At 38.6% G+C, this 20,193-nt stretch overlaps 1 protein-coding gene and 1 long non-coding RNA gene across 2 annotated transcripts in view; both read left to right on the top strand.

Annotated features, from left to right (window-relative positions):
- LOC132380549 (uncharacterized) overlaps positions 1 to 2,581 on the top strand; it is a 28,916-nt gene extending 26,335 nt beyond the window's left edge. Inside the window, exon 10 of the mRNA XM_059949447.1 lies at positions 2,407 to 2,581. Within this exon, the coding sequence (XP_059805430.1) occupies positions 2,407 to 2,479 (73 nt within the window). The 3' untranslated portion in view covers positions 2,480 to 2,581. The remainder of the gene's footprint in view (positions 1 to 2,406) is intronic.
- Positions 2,582 to 10,751: 8,170 nt separating this feature from the next.
- LOC132380552 (uncharacterized) lies at positions 10,752 to 16,050 on the top strand. Its single transcript, XR_009507812.1, has 2 exons — positions 10,752 to 13,022; positions 13,731 to 16,050. It is a non-coding gene; the product is annotated as an uncharacterized LOC132380552 (long non-coding RNA).
- The last annotated feature ends 4,143 nt before the right edge of the window (positions 16,051 to 20,193 follow it).

The following is a 20,193-nucleotide window of genomic DNA, read 5'->3' as shown; positions in this document are numbered from 1 at the left end:
TGAATTCTGAGTCTTGAATAATCAATCGAAGGCGCTGACCCCACACAGTTCTTTGCAAATTTTCTGAAACAGTTATTCCCTGTTTTACTCACTTCTGAGTCGAAGCTTGATGGAGCATATCACTCGCCAACTTTGAAGCCATTGTCATCGGCAGCGAGACCAAGGTTGGTCATTCTAAGTTTTCATGAATTTTGTATTAAGGACCTTTTAATTCGCCATACCCATTGACTAGGAGTGACTGATTTCCATGTTTACAAGGTCAGATTTGTGGAGGACTATTTGCCTGATGTCATGGCTGATTGTATGAAATACAAAGAAGTCATGTTGGAACTTCATGACAAAGGATTTAAACCATGCCTTCGGTTTCCAGCCTATCTGAATATTGTTTTGAAGAATGGATTGCAAAGAAGGATAAAGTTGTTTGAAGATGCAAAAGAGTTCCTGAAGGCGAAAGTCTAAAACATATTTCATATTTGATCAATTTTTTCTTCTGTTAATATGAATCTGAAATAAGGTTTCAATAAGCTTATGTTTTGGCTGTTCATATACTGTCTTTTATTATATTTTTGATACTTTTTTATTATATCCCTTTTTGAGGCTTTATTTTAATATAGCTTTCTTTGAATTTGTTTAAATTGACCCTTTTATATTTTTGAATACTGAGTTATTTTTCTTTCTACGTTCTGTCTTGGTAGGGACATATTTGAAGGACCGGAGTTTCTGTCAACAGGATTTTTTGGGGAGGGAACTTAGTTCTTAGCTCGCTGACTACCTATTGGTTAGCCTTCTGGCTTTGGGTGGGGGAGGGGCTAGGGTCTATTTCTTTCTGGGAGCTGTGTTGGGTTGATTATATGATTGTCTGTTTGACTACCTTACCATAAGATTTGCACTCTAGTTTTAATAACATGGCCAGATTTGTATTTAAAATGGTTCGAAATATTAACTTAGTTAGTTTGAATGTGAAAGGACTGAATCATCCCATTAAACAGAACAAAGTGTTTGCATATATTAAAAAATTAAAAGCACCCATTTTTTTTTTAACAAGAAACACACATATAGCTTATGTTTTTTTACTCGGTGGAAGGGTATGCAATTCCATTCTTTGTTTAATGCAATATCTCGTGGAGTTTTGATTTTTGTAGATAATACAGTTTCCTTTGTTCAGCACAAAGTTGTTTCGGATCCTAATGGTTGATTTGTTATTGTATCAGGGAGTTTAGACAGTAAATTGATTGTTTTTGATAATGTATATGCCCCCAACATAGACGATCCAGGATTTTTTGAAAGTCTATTTTTGTTTCTGCCAGACTTGTGTACTTACTCTCTTGTAATTGTTGGAGATTTTAACTGCTGGTCAGAACCAGTATTAGATCGCTCATCTGTCAAAGCAGCCACACTTAATAAATCAGCTTTGTTTATCCAATCCTTTCTAACTAAATATGGTATAGTTGTTGCTTAGTGTTTTCTTCATCTGACGTACTGTTTTTCTCTCATGTCCATCATTCTTATACCAGGATTGTTTATTTTTCTTATTAACAGTCGAATGATTCCATTGATTTGATTGAACAGATATAAAGAGATTGCTACTTCTGACCATTCTCCTGCACTTCTATCTCTAAATCTACCTGGCCCTATCCCTATGAGTAGATTTTGGTGATTTAATTTAACTCTGTAGTCTGATGAGGACTTTTAAAAATTTATGAAGAATCAAATTACTCTTTTTTTTGAAGAAAATACATTGGAAGAGGCATCTAGTCTTATTATATGGGATACTTTTAAAGCATATATCCAGGGTCAAATTATTATTTATACTGCAAACATCATTAAAAAAGCTAACAAAGAGAGAAATGAACTAGCTAATCAGTTAAAAGAACTGGATCGTAAATATGCTTCGGTACCTGATCCTGAAACATATAAGAGACGTATTGAAACCAAAACTAAGTATCATCTCCTTTTAACCTATCCAGTTGAAAGCCAGTTAGATATCTTCTAAAAGATAGAAGTCAATTTTATATTCACAGAGATAAAACTCGTAAGCTACTGGCTAATCAATTGAAACCATTTATAGCCAAGCGGCAAATTAAAAAAATACATAAAATTAATGGGATATGACAACTGACCACTTTGAAATTAATGACACTTTTAGGGAATTTTATTCCTATTGGTATAGTTCTGACACTTTTAATGATAATATTGCAATGAATAATTTTTTAGATAAATTAATTATTCCTAATCTTTCGATAGATGACCATAGGCAATTAGATCAACCCATTTCTCAGGAGGAAATTGCTCAGGCTATTTGAGAATTGCATTCTGGGAAATCCCCAGGACCTGATGGATTCTCTGGAGAGTTTTATAAGGCTTTTTCCTCCTTGCTTATACCACACTCATGTTCTACCCTTACAGATTCTTTCAAGGTTGGAAGATTACTGCAGTCTTTTCAAGAAACTTCCATTTCACTAATTCTCAAAAAGAATAAGAATTCTACTGAATGTTCTTCGTATAGACCTATTTCTTTACTCAATTTTGATACTAAAATTTTACCTGAAGTGTTGGCTTGCAGACTTGAAAATATTATATTTTCTGTAGTTTTGGATGTTGTGACGTGATCCTGAGTTGTCCCTATGACGTGTGCTCTTAACAAGAAAGAGTGAGAGGGAGGTGTCCAACGCAGAGACTTTATTATTAAGAGAGAGAGAGAGACAAAGACTGCTGGAGATGGTTTCTCTGCAAGCTTGTTTTGAATATACAAGGACACTGCCTGCTTGTATGTTCTTACAGAGAGAGAAGTGTGGAGCAGTTTGAGTGTGGAGCTGGTGTTCAGCATGCTGAGATATATAGCAGGTCCGCTGATAGATCTATAGACACACATGGTTTTGGACACTGCACAAGCTTTGTTGTGCCCACAGGAAGGTGGGTTTTGGAGGATCGATCGGGAGAATTGATCAGTGGCTCTCACAGTGCAGAGAAGGTGTGACCGGTGGGGAGTTATTTGTGTGTCCAACCTTTGCCTAGGTTGATAATTCCACCACAGAACAGTCGCCTTTGGTCACAGTTGGTGACTTTTAAAAAAAGGATTTCAGAGGACAATGGGAAGATCGATGGCACCAGCTCACCTGAAGACCTACACCACTTTCTCTCTCCAGCTCAACTCAACCAAATACCACAAACTGCACTGAACTTTCTTCATCATCGTAAGACTATATCCATATACCCCTAGGTTTGAAAATGCCTGATTTTCTATTTCCACACTTATATACATATATAATCATTGCTAATCTCATCGATATATCTGCATTTATATTTATTGGATTGCATAATTACTAATAAATACATCTAGTTAACCGTAATACCAGACTCTGAAGTGTTTCCATTTCTGCTGGTTCTTTAACCCATCATGGGATACGTGACGATGATTAGACAGGATTTATTAAAAAAATTGATATTCCCATTTTAATTTTTGGCGTTTGTTAAATGTTATGCATTCTCCATCTAAGGAAATATTGGAATGTCTGATATCTTTGGATGCAGAGAAGGCCTTTGACAGAGTTGAATGGAATTATCTTTTTACATTCTTAGAAAAATTTAATTTTGGACCTAATTTTATTTATTGTATTAATGTATTACTTTATTTATTTCTCTCCACTAGGGTTCTTCCTAATCTTCAGAATTCTAAACCATGAGAATTGCCCTATATGGGTTTCTTTGGAAGTCAATTCTGTTATGAAATTTTCCATTACTTCTTTACTTGGATCCTCGCTTCCACTATCTTTAAATAAACTAACTGACAATGTGGTGGTCAAACATACTTCGAGGATTTGGTTACAGTTTAGAAAACATTTTGGTTTATTGAGATTCTCCCTCTTGAGTCCCTCTTTTCTAATTGTTTTTTAAACCATCTTTAATGGACCTATCTTTAAAAGAATGGGATAGATTGGGTATTAAGCGATTTCAGGATTAGTTTGATGGAGGGAATCTCTCTTCTTTTGTGCAACTTTCAATAAAATTTAACCTTTCCAATTCTCACTTTTTTTGGTATTTAAAGGTTAGAGATTTTTAAAGACCTTAATTACATACATTTCCTACAAGTCCAGATAAGACTATAATAGATACAATTTTTAATCTGAAACCCTTTGACAACAGTTCAATATCTCACATTTATGGTCTGCTGTTGGGACTGAAAAAGGCCTTTTTAGATAAAATTAAAGGAGACTGGGGAAAGGATTTACAGATTTTTATATCTGAAGAGAACTGATAGATTATTTTAAAATTGATTAATTCATCATTATGTGCTCGTCATTCTTCATTACAATTCAAAGTGGTACATAGAATTCATATGACTAAAGACAAGCTCTCTCGTTTCTACACAGATATTTTCCCCTACTGTGATAGATGTACCAATGGAGTGGCCACACTAATTCATATGTTTTGGACATGTCAGAGCCTTAAAAATTTTTGGAAAGATGTATTTCAAACTTTTTTCTGTACCTTTCAATGTTAGTTTTAAGCCCAATCCCTTGACTGCCATGTTTGGTATTGTTGAGGATAGTATTACAAAACTGAAGCCATCTAATTTGCGGGTATTGGCCTTTATGTCTCTTATGGCCAGGAGGGCGATCTTGCTCAGGTGGAAGGAGGATGTCACGCCCACTCACGTTCAATGGCTATCTGAAGTTACGTTGTGCCTTGACCTAAAGATTTGTTGTTCAATTTCTGATTCTAAACATGATTTTCTAATGCTATGGGGAACCTTTCTGAGTTATTTTCATAATCTTTGAACTACTATTAAAGTATGGATCTGAGCTGTTATTATTATAATATATGGTAAGGTTCTTTTTCCCTCTTTTTTTCACCAACCAGGTCATTTTGGTAGTGGGGGTAGATTTTAAAATAAAATACAATTATTCTATGTTATTTCATTTCATAATTCAATCTTTTCTTCTACATGATTGATTTGGAATATGGGATACTGTGATCATATTACTGTGATTTAAATGTAATGTAATGCGTAGGCACCCGTCATACAATTTCTTCTCCCTCCTGCCATCTGGGAAAAGGCTCTGAAGCATTCGGGCTGTTACGACCAGACTATATAACAGTTTCTTCCCCCAAGCTATCAGACTCCTCAATACCCGAAGCCTGGACTGACACCTTGCCCTACTGTCCTATTCATTATTTATTGTAATGCCGGTACTGTTCTTGTGCACTTTATGCAGTGCAGTGTAGGTCTGTAGTCTAGTATAGCTTTCTCCATTTTTTTTATTACGTAGTTCAGTCTAGTTTTTGTACTGTGTCATGTAAACCATGGTCCTGAAAAACGTGGTCTCATTTTTATTATGCACTGTAAAAGCAGTTATGGTCAAAAGGTCAATAAAAATTGACTTGACTTGACTTGAAATTATTTGTGTCTTTATAAATTTTTCTATTTATATTCATATTATTTATATATTAATAAAAATATTGAAAGTGAGAAATCCATATGATATACATCCTGAAATGCTTTTATTCTGCAAACATCCACGAAAACAGAAGTGCCCCAAAGAATGACAGATAAACGTAATGTTACAAGCCTGCAGTTGTTTACTGAGACTGTTTCTTTAAGAGTCCCTGAATGAGGCGGGACTATGACGTCAGTCACAGGCTGTCACTGCTGACTGTGGACTGAGAGAGGGAGAGAGAGAGAGGGAGAGGGAGAGGGAGAGGGAGAGGGAGAGAGAGAGGGAGAGGGAGAGAGGGAGAGAGAGAGAGAGAGAGAGAGAGAGAGAGAGAGAGAGAGAGAGAAAGCCGGTAGCTTCATCTTGTCGCAGCTGGGGTTTGGAACTGTCCTGTGCCCACAAGGGTGGGCTGACTCATAACTGATAAGTGACTATCACTTCGTGTAGTCCATAGGAGTAGATGTTGGGATATCGTGTGGGACCACTTGTGTGTTAACCCTTGCCTGGGTATGTTGTGTGGTAACCATTTGAAGACAATATTCCTAAGCCAGGTCGCTTTTGGTGATAATTTGTTTGTGGATTTGGAAAGACTTGATGGACAAAATCTTCAGCAACTATTAGTTTGTTTACCTGATGTAGAACCTGTGGAATACTTTGTACTTGCCTGCTCTCTCCATTACAACGTGGATTACAACTATCTCTCTCCCATCATTTATTACGTGAATGACTGAACTTTCCTACTTTACCATTTCAAGACTCTAAGCCTTGTTCCCACAAGCTTGATAGTTGTGGAGCTGTATTTACACACATATATACACATAACACTGTAAACGTTTGTTCATCTTGGTTAAGTTACTATATAAGTAGTTACTAATAATGATAATGGTTTTAACATTAAAACCTGACTCAATGGGAAATCTCTTGCTGCTGCTTTGTTTCTAAAACATTACAGTTCATAACAAAATTTGGGGCTCGTCTGGGAAATGAACAAAATTGGAGCTTATTGATTGATTGATTATTTCTCTCATTGGCTACTTCTCTTTTGATTTACTTGTGTTTGGAAATCAGCAGCCATAGATATTCTGGAATCACCAACCCCTGAGACATTAGAGAAAGCCAAAAAAAGATGAATTGTTGGCTATTGCTAAGGAGCTGAACCTGCCAAAGATACAGAGGGAAATAGTTGAGCACTATGTATCTACGAAGGAGTTTGATGAGGAGTTGTTAAAGAAGTTTCCTGTAAGTAGAGAGGAGATCCAGTAATGAATGGAACAAATGAAGTTTGATAGACTTAAATTAGAGGCTGAGAATAAAGAATAAAGGCTGTTTGATTCCAGAGAAGCAGAAAAATAGAGGGAAGTAAAGTGAAAAACAGAGGAAAGAGGCAGAAAAGCAGAGGCAGTTTGAGTTGCAAAAGATGAGGCTTGAGAGTCAAGCTTCTGGTTCTAGGGAACCGGTTGTGCGGTTTGTTGCCAGTCAGGAAGTTGGACTGGTCCCTCCATTTGATGAGGCTGAGGTTGATAAATACTTCCAGCATTTTGTGAAGGTTGCTCAGAACCTGCAGCAGCCAAAAGGAGGTTGGCCTCTTCTCTTACAGAGTGTAATTAAAGTTAAGGCTCAACAGGCTTATTCTGCCCCGTTGATTGAAGATGCAGTTACTTATGACAATGTGAAACAGGCTGTACTTAAAACCTATGAATTGGTTCCAGAAGCCTATAGACAAAGGTTTAGAAATTTGTGGAAATCTGTGAACCAGACATGTGTAACTTGATTATGAAAAGTCTGTATGTTTTGAGCGATGATGTACATCTAAAAATGTGATTTTAAAAACTTGAAAGAGTTGGTTCTAATTGAGGAATTTAAAAGGTGCATCCCTAATGACATTAGGACATAACTGGATGAGAAGGATGCCACCACATTGCTAGAATCTGCTGTATTAGCAGTTGAATTTGCCCTCACCCACAGGGCTAAGTTTATCCCGTGTAAGACCTTCCAAACAAGTAGCATGGGCAGTCAGGGTAAACCAGAAATTAAATCTAGGTCTAGTGACAAAGGTAAGGATGAAGGGAAGCAAGTGAACAAGAAATATTTTGGTCTTACATGTCACTATTGTAGGAAAGCTGGCCATGTTATGGCTAACTGTTTCCTTCTGAAGAAGGAAAAGGAGGCAGTTCCAGATGCCTGTGTTCAGCATGTTAAAACGCCTATAAACACACAGGTTTCTGAACGTACTGATGAAGCTCTGTCAGGGGCTGAGAGGTCTGACTGATTTAGGAAAGGATTAGATCATTTTATGTCAGATGGGTTTGTGTCAAAGAATGAAGTGACAACCCCGGTACCAGTGAAGGTTCTTTGAGATAATGGGGCCTTCTCAGTCACTTATATTGGGCAGTGTTCTAAAGTTTAGTAATGAGACTGCCACTGGGGAGATAAATCTTATTAAAGACAATGGGCATTGTTCCTGTGCCACTGCACAAGGTAACTTTAAAGTCAGGGTTGGTCTCAGAACCTGTTAAAATAGGACTACAACCTAGTTTACTGGTGGAAGGTGTTGCTCTGTTGTTAGGAAGTGACCTAGCAGGTGGTAAAGTTGTTCCCGCAGTGTAGGTGACAACTAAGCCAAACACTGATGATGCAAAGATGGATTCTGACCCGTATCCCTCCTGTGCAGTAACTCAAAGTACGACTGACTCGAGTATTTTGAATTTGATTGATCAGAAATTGCCCCACTTACAGCTGCAGCAGCGACTGGAGATGAAACAGTTAATTATGAAATTTAAGGATTTATTTACTGATGTCCCGAAGCGAACGATAATAGCCTCCCAAAATGTTGATGTCAGGGATGCTAAACTGATTAAACAGCATCCTTATAGCATGAATATAGAAAAATGTAATCTCGCTGAACAAGAAATTGAGAAAAATGCTAGAAAATGATATTATTAGGCCTTCAACATCAGATTGGAGCTCACCTTGTGTTATTGTGCCTAAACCAGATGGTAGTGTTATGTTTTGCATGGATTATAGAAATGTAAATGCTGTAACAAAAGCAGATACTTATCCTATTCCCAGGGTGGATGATTGTATAGACAAGGTTGGAAAAGCTAAGTTTCTTACAAATCTGTTAAAAGGGTATTAGTGTGTTCCATTACTGGATAGAGGTAGAGAAATGTCTGCATTTGTAACACCTGGGTTGTATGAATACAATGTTTTGCCATTTGCAATGAAAAATGCTCCAGGAACATTCCAGAGAATGATTCATTCTGCAATTCAAGGGTTAAAACATACAGAGGCCTATATTGATGATTGGCACATGGGAAACACAGATCTCTGTAGTGGAAGAGTTGTTTGAAAGGCTCTCAAAGGCCAACCTTATAGTTAACTTAGCTAAGAGTGAATTTGCCCATGTCACTGTGACCGATCTTGGCTATGTTGTAGGTCAAGGCAAACTGGCTCCTGTTCAGGCAATTTCGGAAGTTCCCATTCCAACTGGTAAAGAGGCTCTCAAAAGATTCTTGGGAATGGCCTGCTACTATCGCAAGTTCTGTAAGAACTTTGCTGATATTGCCCTCCCATTGACCAACCTCCTGAAAAGAGTGACATGTTTGTTTGGACAGAACCTTGTCAGGAAGCATTTGATAAATTGAAAGCTATTTTATGTCACCAACCTGTACTCAAGTCACCTGACTTTGCAAAGCCATTCTCTATAGCTGTAGATGCCATAGAACCATAGAACATTGCAGCACAGAAACAGGCCTTTTGGCCCTTCTTGACTGTGCTGAACTATTTTTCTGCCTAGTCCCACTAGCCTGCACCTGGACCGTATCTCTCCATATACCTCTCATCCATGTACCTATAGAAGTTTTTCTTAAATGATAAAAGTGAGCCAGCATTTACCACTTCATCTGGCAGCTCATTCCACACTCCCACCACTCTCTGTGTGAAGAAGCCCCCACCCCCTAATTTTCCCTTTAAACTTTTCACCCTTCACCCTTAACCCATGTCTCCTGTTGTTTTTCTCCCCCAGCCTCAGTGGAAATAGCCTGCTTGTATTCACTCTGTCTATACCCATCATAATTTTATACACCTCTATCAAATCTCCCCTCATTCTTCTATGCTCCAGGGAATAAAGTCCAACCCTATTCAACCTTTCTTTATAGCTCAGTTTCTCAAGTCCTTGCAACATCATTGTAAACCTTCTCTACACTCTTTCAACCTTATTAATATCCTTCCTGTAATTTGGTGACCAAAACTGCACACAATATTCCAAATTTGGCCTCATCAATGCCTTATACAACCTCACCATAACATTCCAACTCTTAATACTTTGATTTATAAAGGCCAATGTACAAAAAGGTCTCCTTACTACCCTATCTACCTGTGACACCACTTTTAGGGAATGTTGTATCTGTATTCCCAGATCCCCCTGTTCTACTGCACTCCTCAGTGCCCTACCATCTACCTTGTATGTTCTACCCTGGTTTGTCCTTCCAAAGTGCAATACCTCTCACTTGTCTGTATCTGCCATTTTTCAACCCATCTTTCCAACTGGTCCAAATCCCTCTGCAAGCTTTGAAAACCTTCCTCACGGTCCACTACACCTTCAATCTTTGTATCGTTAGCAAATTTGCTGATCCAATTTACAACATTATCATCCAGATCATTGATATAGATGACAAATAACAATGGACCCAGCATTGATCCTTGTGGCACACCACTAGTCACAGGCCTCCACTCAGAGAAGCAATCTCGTATGTCCACAAGGGTGGGTTTGATCATCAGCGTGCAGTGCATAACTGATAAGTGATTGTCACCATGGTTGCAGTGCCAATTTTTTAGGTGCTGGCGCTGTACGAGGGTGATTGATAAGTTCGTGGCCTAAGGTTATACAGCTCTCATTACATGCACGTGCAGTTCAACTGCGATTATGCAGAAAGTTTGAAGTTAATAACTTTTGTGGTATTTCTGTTTCAGATGATTGAAAATTGATAGGTTTTCTAAAATTGACTACCTCCACCTTAGGCCATGAACTTATCAGTCACCCTATTTGCATACCTGCTCATTTCATGTACTGGGCAACTTCCTTGCCCCATTCATGTAATAAGCAGGTACACAAATACTCAAATTGGGTGTGACATGTATGTATACACACACACACACACACACACACACACACACACACACACACACACACACACATATTTCAGTGTATAACTGGTACAATAAAATATATAATACTTAACAATATGACAAAGTATTGCATGGTTGCACTCACTAATTACTGTATCATAAAATGATACATAGATGGTAATTGTGTACTTCACCAATTTAAAAGTAATTACCTACTTACCAGATACCACCAATGAGAAGTCTCACAATAATTTCTGCAAAGGGTCAGGCGTAATATTTGGGGATCTGAAGCAACTCTTGCCCTGGTGTCTGCTGATCTGTGGTACCGCAGACATACAGCTCAGGATTCCACTGAACTAGAGGAGGACCGTGTAGCTTAACAAACATAAGCACTGATACATGATCTTTGAGAACTCTTGTGCGTGTTCTTGTTATTATCAAGTTCATGTGACTGAATCCCCTCTCACACTCAGCGGAACTAATAGGAATAATGTGAACAACTCAGTAATGGGCTTAAATCTTGGTGGATGTGGCATCCACAATCCTCCACATAATCTCTGAAGGCATTTATTACAGAGGAAGAAGACTTATACCTCTTACAGAGAGATGATATTGCAGCTTCTCCATAATTAGGCAGTGTATCAGCAGGCCTGCTATCTTTATCAAGGACACACATTTCATTTAGCAGGGATTTGTACATACTTTGAGGTTTAGAAGTTTGAGAACCTTTCAAGGATGTTGCTGTGAACATACAGTGCTGGAAACTGTTTATAAGACTACTAAGAAACTGTAGATGATTAATGGAGACAATTTTGTTGTTGCTTGTTAAGGTAATATCTCCAAACTTCTCATTTTCAACTGCCTCTTGAGCTTCTAGAGTTTTTGTACCAGGTTCCTCTTTCAGACCATGCAGTGATCTTATACTCCGTTGGATCAGTTTGTCAGCATAAACAATCGTAGTAGTGCGTTTCTGTAAACTCTCTGACAGTAAACCAAATTCATGCAACGTGTCTTACATTAGAGCTAGGTCCAATTGAAACTGTTCTGAAGAGAGTCTTTTCAACAGACCTTCATAGGTTTTGCTGTCACTCTCAGATCTTGTTTCATCCTTCATTGCTTTTTCTAAATGAAAACACAGTGCTTTATAATTTTGCCACACTGCTGAAACTGTTCAAAACGAGCTAACTACCCACCTGGTGCCCAGAACATGGTGTATTTTGCAAATTTATTGTTCTAGTTGAGAGGCACATTCAGAGAATTCCTTTTGATTCAGAGGTGATCTACTGTAAACAGAATACAATTTGTCTATAAATGATTGAAAATGATTTATCCCATGAACTTCTCTCACCAAATCACCTAATGCAGGTTCTAATTGGTGATTAAGACAGTGCCAAATTATCATATCAGGATAATGTTCCTTGAGAATTGTAGCAACACCAGAGTTGACACCAAGCATTATGCTTGCCCCATCACTGGCAAATGCTACAAGGTTCTGTTTCAAGTAAGAGCCATCAAACCCACAGTTATTGAGACAGTTCAATAGATGTCTAGTAATAGTTTCATCTTTCTGATCAGGCAGTTCAATTAGATCTAAAAACATAAAAGGGGGATCACCTTCCTTATCACTCACATATCAAATGAAATATTAGGGCGATCTTAATGCTCAGGCTTGTTGGTTCATCAATGGGTACAGAAAGTTTGCCATTTATCTGCTTGATATGCTGGCAAATTTTCTTTTTCATATTAATGGCTGTGTGATCAATTATCTCTCCCAGCAGTTCAATTCCAATGTCAATACCATTAATTTTTTGAAGTTCCAATAAGCCAAAGTGACCAGTGTTTGGTCTGTCATTCTGAGCTAAGTAATATGTAGAGATGAAAAATTGAACAAGTTGCCTTTAGATGCGAAGCATTCATGGTGTCTCATAATTTTCCAAGAGCATCTTCACTAGCTGTATTTTCAACACTTAGAGCAGCAGTACGAGCTCTTGATAGTTTGTGATCAACAATTTTTTTTTCTGAAAGACTTCAAAAGTGTACTTCGATAAGCTCCATAATAGGATACTTAGTACATCTGCCATTCATTTGACAGCCTCAAACCCTTAGAAGTGAAGTGTCAGATTGCTTTTGTTCACAGTTGCTCATACTTTACACCCAAGTTTATCATCCTTGAAGTCTAACCAGGGATTGGTTTCCTTTTTCCACATTTCTTCAGTCCAAACATCTGAACAGGGATACAAGCCTGAATTTGAAGGACCATTACTTTCAGAGCTGCATTTGGACCCGGTTAGAAAATTTCAACTGGTGATGAAATTTTAAGGGAATTGGGGGACATAAGAAATGATTCTCTGATTCTGGTAAATAGCGGGTTAAAATTAAGTACCAGCTTGTGTATGCTCTGTTCTGTGAAAAGTTACAGGGACTGTCCTTGATTGAAAATGCTGCTTTCAGTTTGTTTAGGTCAGGGGTCGGCAACGTTTACCACTAAAAGAGCCAATATGGACCCATTTCCCACAGAAAAGAAAACACTGGGAGCCACAAAATGAAATAACACTGCATACAACGGGTTTTTTTGCCTTTATGCTATGTATAAACAAACTATAATGTGTTGCATTTTTGAAATTGATGAACTCCTGCAGAGAAAACGAAATTACATTTCTGCATGCAACAAAAACATTTTGAACTCCGAAAAAAAGACGTTGGGTTGAAGGTTACTACATAGGTAGCCTACCTTGGATCGAAGAATTAAAAGAAAGCGCGCACTGGCGGGTGTCAGGCATTGGCAGTTGTGATGTATATTAATAGCGATAAAAAACACGTTGTAGCGGTGTAGCGCTACACGCAGCGCTAAAATAAAGACTGCAGTCAAAGGTAACTTTATTCGAACTAAACAGCCTTGCTTTAAAGCCTCCCTCAACCCGTCCCCATGGGCGCGGATGCTCCAAAAGACACGTACTCACAAACCGCCGTAGGCTATCTCCCTTAGTCGGAACGGTGGCTAATTGTTCGGATGTGCCAGGAAACGGTGTCTCCGCAAAGTACAAGATCACCATAATCTTCAAATTTCGAATTACATTTCAAAAGCTAACAAACCACGGGGAGCCGCATCACAGAGATCAAAGAGCCGCATGTGGCTCTGGAGCCGCAGGTTGCCGACCTCTGGTTTAGGTTAACAACTCACAGCTGTCCCTTTGAGAGTGATCTGTGGGCTGTGTTCACATAGGCTGCATAACATCATTCCCCACGATGTCACATCACTGATCTATGTTCCCACCTTTATCTATTCAAATTTTACTGATAAGGCAAGATTTTGTCTGTAATTAAAACCCATGATTTAGTGTACTCTCTTATCTAATTAATTAAGTTTTGCTGTAACTGACTTGGTGGGAATATTCATGAAACTGACTGTTCTTTGTTTCACCAGTTCTATAAATTGCCACGTTTCTGAGCGTTAGACAGAAAACGCGTTGCAAACTGCCGGGGAGAGAGAGAGAGAGAGAGACAGAGATTCTGTCTTTCTGATGATCAGCTCCGAGTCCTTTCTCGCCGGCTGAGCTGGAACAAATTAATGGGTGAAGGGTTAAATAAAGGCTTGAGTGTGGTGTAGTTATTTGGTCCGGCAAATTTAAATTTACACTAGAAGCAGGCGAAACACAGCTTTTGGCACCTTTACTTTTATCAGTCTCTTGTACGTTATTCTTGTTACACTCCTCAGCTTGTTTACAAAAGAAAGAGGTTAACATCGTTTGCTTAGAAGCCATAGGGTTGTTAATGAGAAAAAATTACTTTGTTTTGGCGAGTAGTCCATGGACCACCACAAATGTAGCCTTACTAATATGACTGAGGCAGAGCAGACCGCGTTTAGTAGTGTTCCTAAGCAGGTATAAAAATAAGAGAAAACAAATAAGCTTTTTACACTTTTAGTCACCTAAATTGGAACAAAGTAATCAAGTATGAAAAAAGAACGTCTATTGCTAAAGCCACAAATATTGCTGAATATTAGTATGAAAAGCGGTCGGTTGGCAACTCTGCCTCGTACCGTTTCTCTCGCAGAAATAGTTAGACAGGAGGAGTACCTGAGAGGGTCGATACTCACAATATCCTCACACATTGGGTGTTACATGGTTAGACCAATACAGATCCTGTTTAGTCTTTAACTATATCAAAAGTTAAAGAAGCTTGAATCTTTACATAAATTATTATTGTATCTATATGAATAAAAAATGTTATTTTGGAAGTGACAAATGTTAACAGGGCAGGACAGCAACCATTTGGGAGGTTTGGAAATGCATTTCATCTTGTTCATTGCCTCACTAAATTACTCTTTTTCCTATCAACACAAAAGAGGAAAAGAGCCTCTTTCCAATCAGCTGTAGTTGGTGAAGCTAGGCCAAGGGGTTGATCCGCTATTAATGACAGCTGAAATGATGTAAAACTACAAGTGTTTGTAGCTTATAGCCTAGAATCTTTTTTTCCGTTTGGCTTGTAAAAAAAAGAAAAATTCACTTTATCCAGGTGTAGAAGAGGATTTTGGATGATTACCTTGAATATTTAACCAAAGTCAGGTCGAAGATAAGCGAGCAGTGATTTTTTTTCCACTATTTTTGACTTTTAACCTTTGGTTTCAATGTTCATTCCTTGCTTAATATAGCTCCTACCTGGAATCCAATGGTACCCATTGGCAAGAGCGGAAAAATGCTCACACTTGTGAACAGTAATCTCTGGGCTGGAAAGAGACCGAGGATCTGTGAAATTGCGGGAGGCTACAGCAGGGTATACTGGGAAAGCAACGGGTCAAATGAGGATGAGTTTCACAAATATCTAAATAAAAAACAGTCACAGTTCAAGGATTTCACCAAAAACAATCAAATATCCTATCCTAATGTTATTAGTGGTATTTTCCCCACCAGCCATCAACCCCTCTCCGCAACCTCCGCTTCCGTAAAATTCCCTCTATTTAATATGTGGCCGCTGTTAAATTCCCTGCTTGTTTATTTTGACTTTTTTTTTACAGAGGTGACGGAGTGGTGCTCCAGTGAGCTCTGGCAGCTCTGCACCCCTGTCACTTCGGATAATCCTTAGGAGCGGATTTTGAGATATCCTATGGGACCACTTGAAGATGATATTCCTGTGACAGGTCGTTTTTGGTGATAATTCCTATGTGGATTTGGAAAGACTTGACGAACAAGATCTTCGGTGACTATTACCTTGTTTACCTACGTGGGAACTGCAGACTACTTCGTACTTACCTTCTCTCTTCATTACAACATGGATTACAAATACCTCTCTCCCATCATTTATTACCTGAATGACGGAACTTACCTACTTTACCATTTCAAGACTCTGAGCCTTGTTCTCCCAAGCTCAATAGTTTGGGAGCCATATTTATACACATATATACACATAGTGCTGTTAACTTTTGTTTATCTTGGTTAAGTTACTATTTTATAAGCGGTTTCTAATAAAGATAGTGTTTTTAACATTAAAACCTGACTCAGTGTGAAATCTCTTGCTGCTGGTTTGTTTCTAAAACATTACATTTCATAACAGTAAGAACCCCAAAGTCCCCCCCCCCACAAGTTCCCCTGCCTCCCACGCATAAGCAGCAGTGAGCAACAACCCCCCCCCCCCTTTTACTGTAACATTCAAAGTGATTGTCGATTGTCAAAGTGTGTCTAACAGCCACGTAAGTGTATGTGACTGACACTAGTTAGAAACTGTTTCCAACAGTCTCCTGCTTCAGTTAAGCAGCATCGATTAAGGGAATACCAGTTATTTTCTTGATTAGTTTTTGTTCTTTAACAGTTGCTGCAAGTAAGTAGCTGCCCTGATGAACTGATGGCCCTGTTAACCAGAATCCACTGTATACCACATCTACTGTGTCACCCGACTGACCCCATCCTACCTTCACGAATAGATCAGACAAGTATGTTGAACTCTTACTGACAATGCTTAACCCCTGAGTGTTCTTTTCCGCAGCTCGTGTTTAGAACATCCAATAGCCAATGAAATCACTTTCTTTCTTCTGGCTAATTTTCCCAACCCAACAACATTGAGAGACTCTTCTCTCTCCCCGGGTCCCTACAACACCTTTGGCTGCCTGCTTTACTGACAGCGAACCCTCTCATGATGGACTTAGCGAATTGCTGATGGTGTGGAGAGGAGTTACGTGGAATGACAGGATTCCACATTAATATGGCCCATCCGTTGATGCCCCAGGTGCTGCCTTGAAGAAAACTCTGGGAGAGTTTCTGACATGAAATTATTTTGTTACGTAAGTGTTTCTATCCAATGGAGTGAATTCCTTGTGCATTGTACAAAGGGTGATTGATAAGTTCATGGCCTAAGGTAGAAGGATTCAATTTTAGAAAACCTAGCACATTTATTTTTCAACATAGTCTCCTCCTACATTTACACACTTAGTCCAGCGGTCGTGGAGCTTACGGATCTTGGACCTCCAGAAAGTTTTCCACAGATGAGTGCTTGATAAGTTTGTGGCCTAAGGTAGAGGAAGATGAGTTATACAGCTCTCATTACATGCACATGCAGGTCAACTCTGTGATCATTCAGAAAATTTTAAGTTAATAACTCATCTCCTTCTACCTTAGGCCACAAACTTATCAATCATCCCGGTGAATTATTAATTGATGAGGTATTAACGTCAAACTTTCTATATCGCAGAGAATATTGAACACACATTTTGTTAATAAATTTATTTTGAACAATTCCGTGTCACCCAATTGTACCCATGTGACGTATGAACCTACTAACCCATTCATCATATTTCACCCTGCAGTTTGAAAGGAGAAGCTAAAGTCAGATGTATCAGTATTACAGTGGAGTAAAGGGAATTACAGAGGCATGAGAGAGTGGAGGTGGCCCACATTGATTGAAAGGGGACACCAGCAGAGATATCGGCAGTACAACAATGGCTGGAAAGGAGGTGCTGGCATTGGAGAGGGCTCAGAGGTAGTTCATGAAAACTTGATGAAGGGGTCTTCTTTGGCCTCTTTATTGGGAGCTCCCCCTCCTTTCTTGTTCCTTAAGATCGGTAGCTGAGATTTTAACCCTATTATTAAACATACATTAAGAATTCGGTTTCAATTTTGTAGATACTTTGACTTTAATAACTTGGTTCTTTCTAGTAAAATCCATCTTAATTTTTTTTAAACCTTCAATTTTTGATCAGACCTTTTCAATTTAGAAAACCGAATGAATAGTAACTATTTTAGATTTGTTAATTGTTAATTGTCTAATGTCTTTCTCTCAGTTAGTGGATAAATATGACCTATCTAATGTACACTTCTGTAGATATTTACAAATTAGGAATTTTCTACACAATTTACTGCCAGAGTTTCCCTTGGCTTTTTCACCCAATATTATTGATACCGTTTTTCAGGTCAAACCATTTCAAAAAGGACTGATAGCTATAATTTATAAATGGTTATTGAATTTGCTTATGTTATCTAAATGATAAAATTAAATCTGCATGGGAATTGGAGTTTTGAAAGTCACTTTCAGATAATCGATAGGATAAATTTTTTATTTGTTAAATACTTCTTCAACTTGTGCCCGTCATTCCTTGATACAGTACAAGGTAGTGAATCGGGCACGTATGTCAAAGGACAAATTAGCCCGTATTTTTTCTAATATTAATCCTATTTGTGATAGATGTAATATTGAGGTGGCTACTTTAACACATATGTTCTGGTCTTGCATCGTTAGATAAGTTTTGGAAAGAAGTCTTTAAAACTTTATCAAAGGTTCTGAATTTGGATCTACAACCGAGTTTACTTACAGCAATTTTTGGGATTATTCCATCAGTAGCAGGAGATATTCCTGTTTTTCCTTTGTTACATTCAATGGATGATAGCTTTTACAACTTTATTGGCTAGGAGAGCCATTTTGCTTAAATGGAAGGATTCTAATCCACCTAGTTATTTATTGGCTTACCTCCATTACGTCCTGTTTAAGTTGAGAGAAAATAAGAAGTTGGACATCTGATACATGCTCGAAACTTAAGAAAACTTGGCGACCTTTTTTTTCAATATTTTCATATGCTCTGACTTATGGCCCTTCCAGTTACCTTTTTAAAGTTTTGGATTTCTTCAGAAAGTGTTTCCTTGTTTCTTTTTTGCTTTCACTCTCAGTTTGAGCTGCCCAGTTCTTCTTTCTTTTTTTTTGTTTTTATTTGTGTTTTGGATTTTTTTTTCTGTACACTTCAATTTATAAAAGTTTCTTTATATTTTTTCTTTTATGGATAATAGGAGAATCAATTGCCTTTCTCTTTATTATACGCCAGTAGATTAATACTTTGATCTTGATAATGTTTATTTTTCCTTTTATTTGAACTGTTATTGATGTAGATACTTGTGATAGTTCTCCTCTTGTTTATTCTTGTTTATATATATGTAGTTTTTATTTAACTAATAAAAAGATTGATAAAGAAAGTTCATGAAAAAGATTCCTGGAATGAAAGGCCTATCATTTGAGGAGCATTTGATGCTCCTTGGTCTGTACTTGCTGGAATTTAGAAGAGTGAGGAGGGACCTCATTGAAACCTATCGAATGTTGAAAGGCTTCAGTAGAGTGGATGTGGAGAGGATGTTTCCTGTGGTGAAGTCTAGGACTAGAGGGCACTGCCTCAGAATAGATGGACATCCATTTAGAACAGAGATGAGGTGGAATTTCTTTAGCCAGAAGGTGGTGAATCTCTGGAATTTGTTGCCATAGGTAACTGTGCAGGCCAGGTCACTGGGTGCATTTAAGGGAGAGGTTGATAAGTCAGGACATGAAAAGGTTATGAAGGAGAAGACCAGAGAATAGGGTTGAGAGTGAAATAGATCAGCCATGATGAAATGCTGAAGCAGACTTGATGGGCTCGAAGGACTGAATGGTCTGCTTCTGCACCTATTGTCTATTGTCCATCATCTAATTCCCCTATGTTTTATGGCCTTTGGAATGCAGGAGGAAACCGGAGCACCTGGAGGAGAAAGTCGTTACTGGAATTTGAACCAGTGTGATTCTAACCACTAAGCTACCATGCTGCCCTTTAGTACATGTGTGCGTTAGGTCGCACACAACCCATTGTGTTAACTTCATTCTGTCTGAGAGTCTGCTGCTGTAAAATCCAGTGGTACCCTGTGGTGATTCTGTCATTAAACAGAAATGATCACTCTACAGTCAGTCTGCTGTGTTCAGAGCCCAGTCTAGCATAGGGGTTGTGGGAAGGGGGTCGAGCAGTTATTTAGGGAATTGTTGGGGGTGGTCTACCATCTCTGAGCTGAATTCTCTTACTCTTCCACGTACCTTTCTGCTCTTCCCTCCCCGAGTGCCCTGCTCCCCTTCTGACCTCCTCAGTTGCTTCATTCCCCCAACCCCTCTCTCTACACTCCCCATATCTCAGCTACACCTTTTACATGTTCTTCATCTTGCTCTTTTCTCTCTACATTCTCCTATCACAAGTGACTGCCTTCAAACAGGGGGACTCTGTCCATCAGGCTTAGACACTGAAGGGCTCTTGCACCGCTGTCATCTGCCACCCAGTAGGAGAGCACAACAGACTATAAACTCACTGAGACCAGCCACGCTTCTCCTGGCAGTCTCAGTTCCTGAGCGTCGGCACCTTGGA

The sequence above is a fragment of the Hypanus sabinus genome, chromosome 24 (genome assembly GCF_030144855.1).
Source record: "Hypanus sabinus isolate sHypSab1 chromosome 24, sHypSab1.hap1, whole genome shotgun sequence".
Classification (NCBI taxonomy): domain Eukaryota; kingdom Metazoa; phylum Chordata; class Chondrichthyes; order Myliobatiformes; family Dasyatidae; genus Hypanus; species Hypanus sabinus.
The sequence above is the reverse complement of the archived record's forward strand: the minus strand, read 5'-3'. Positions and strand labels throughout refer to the sequence as shown.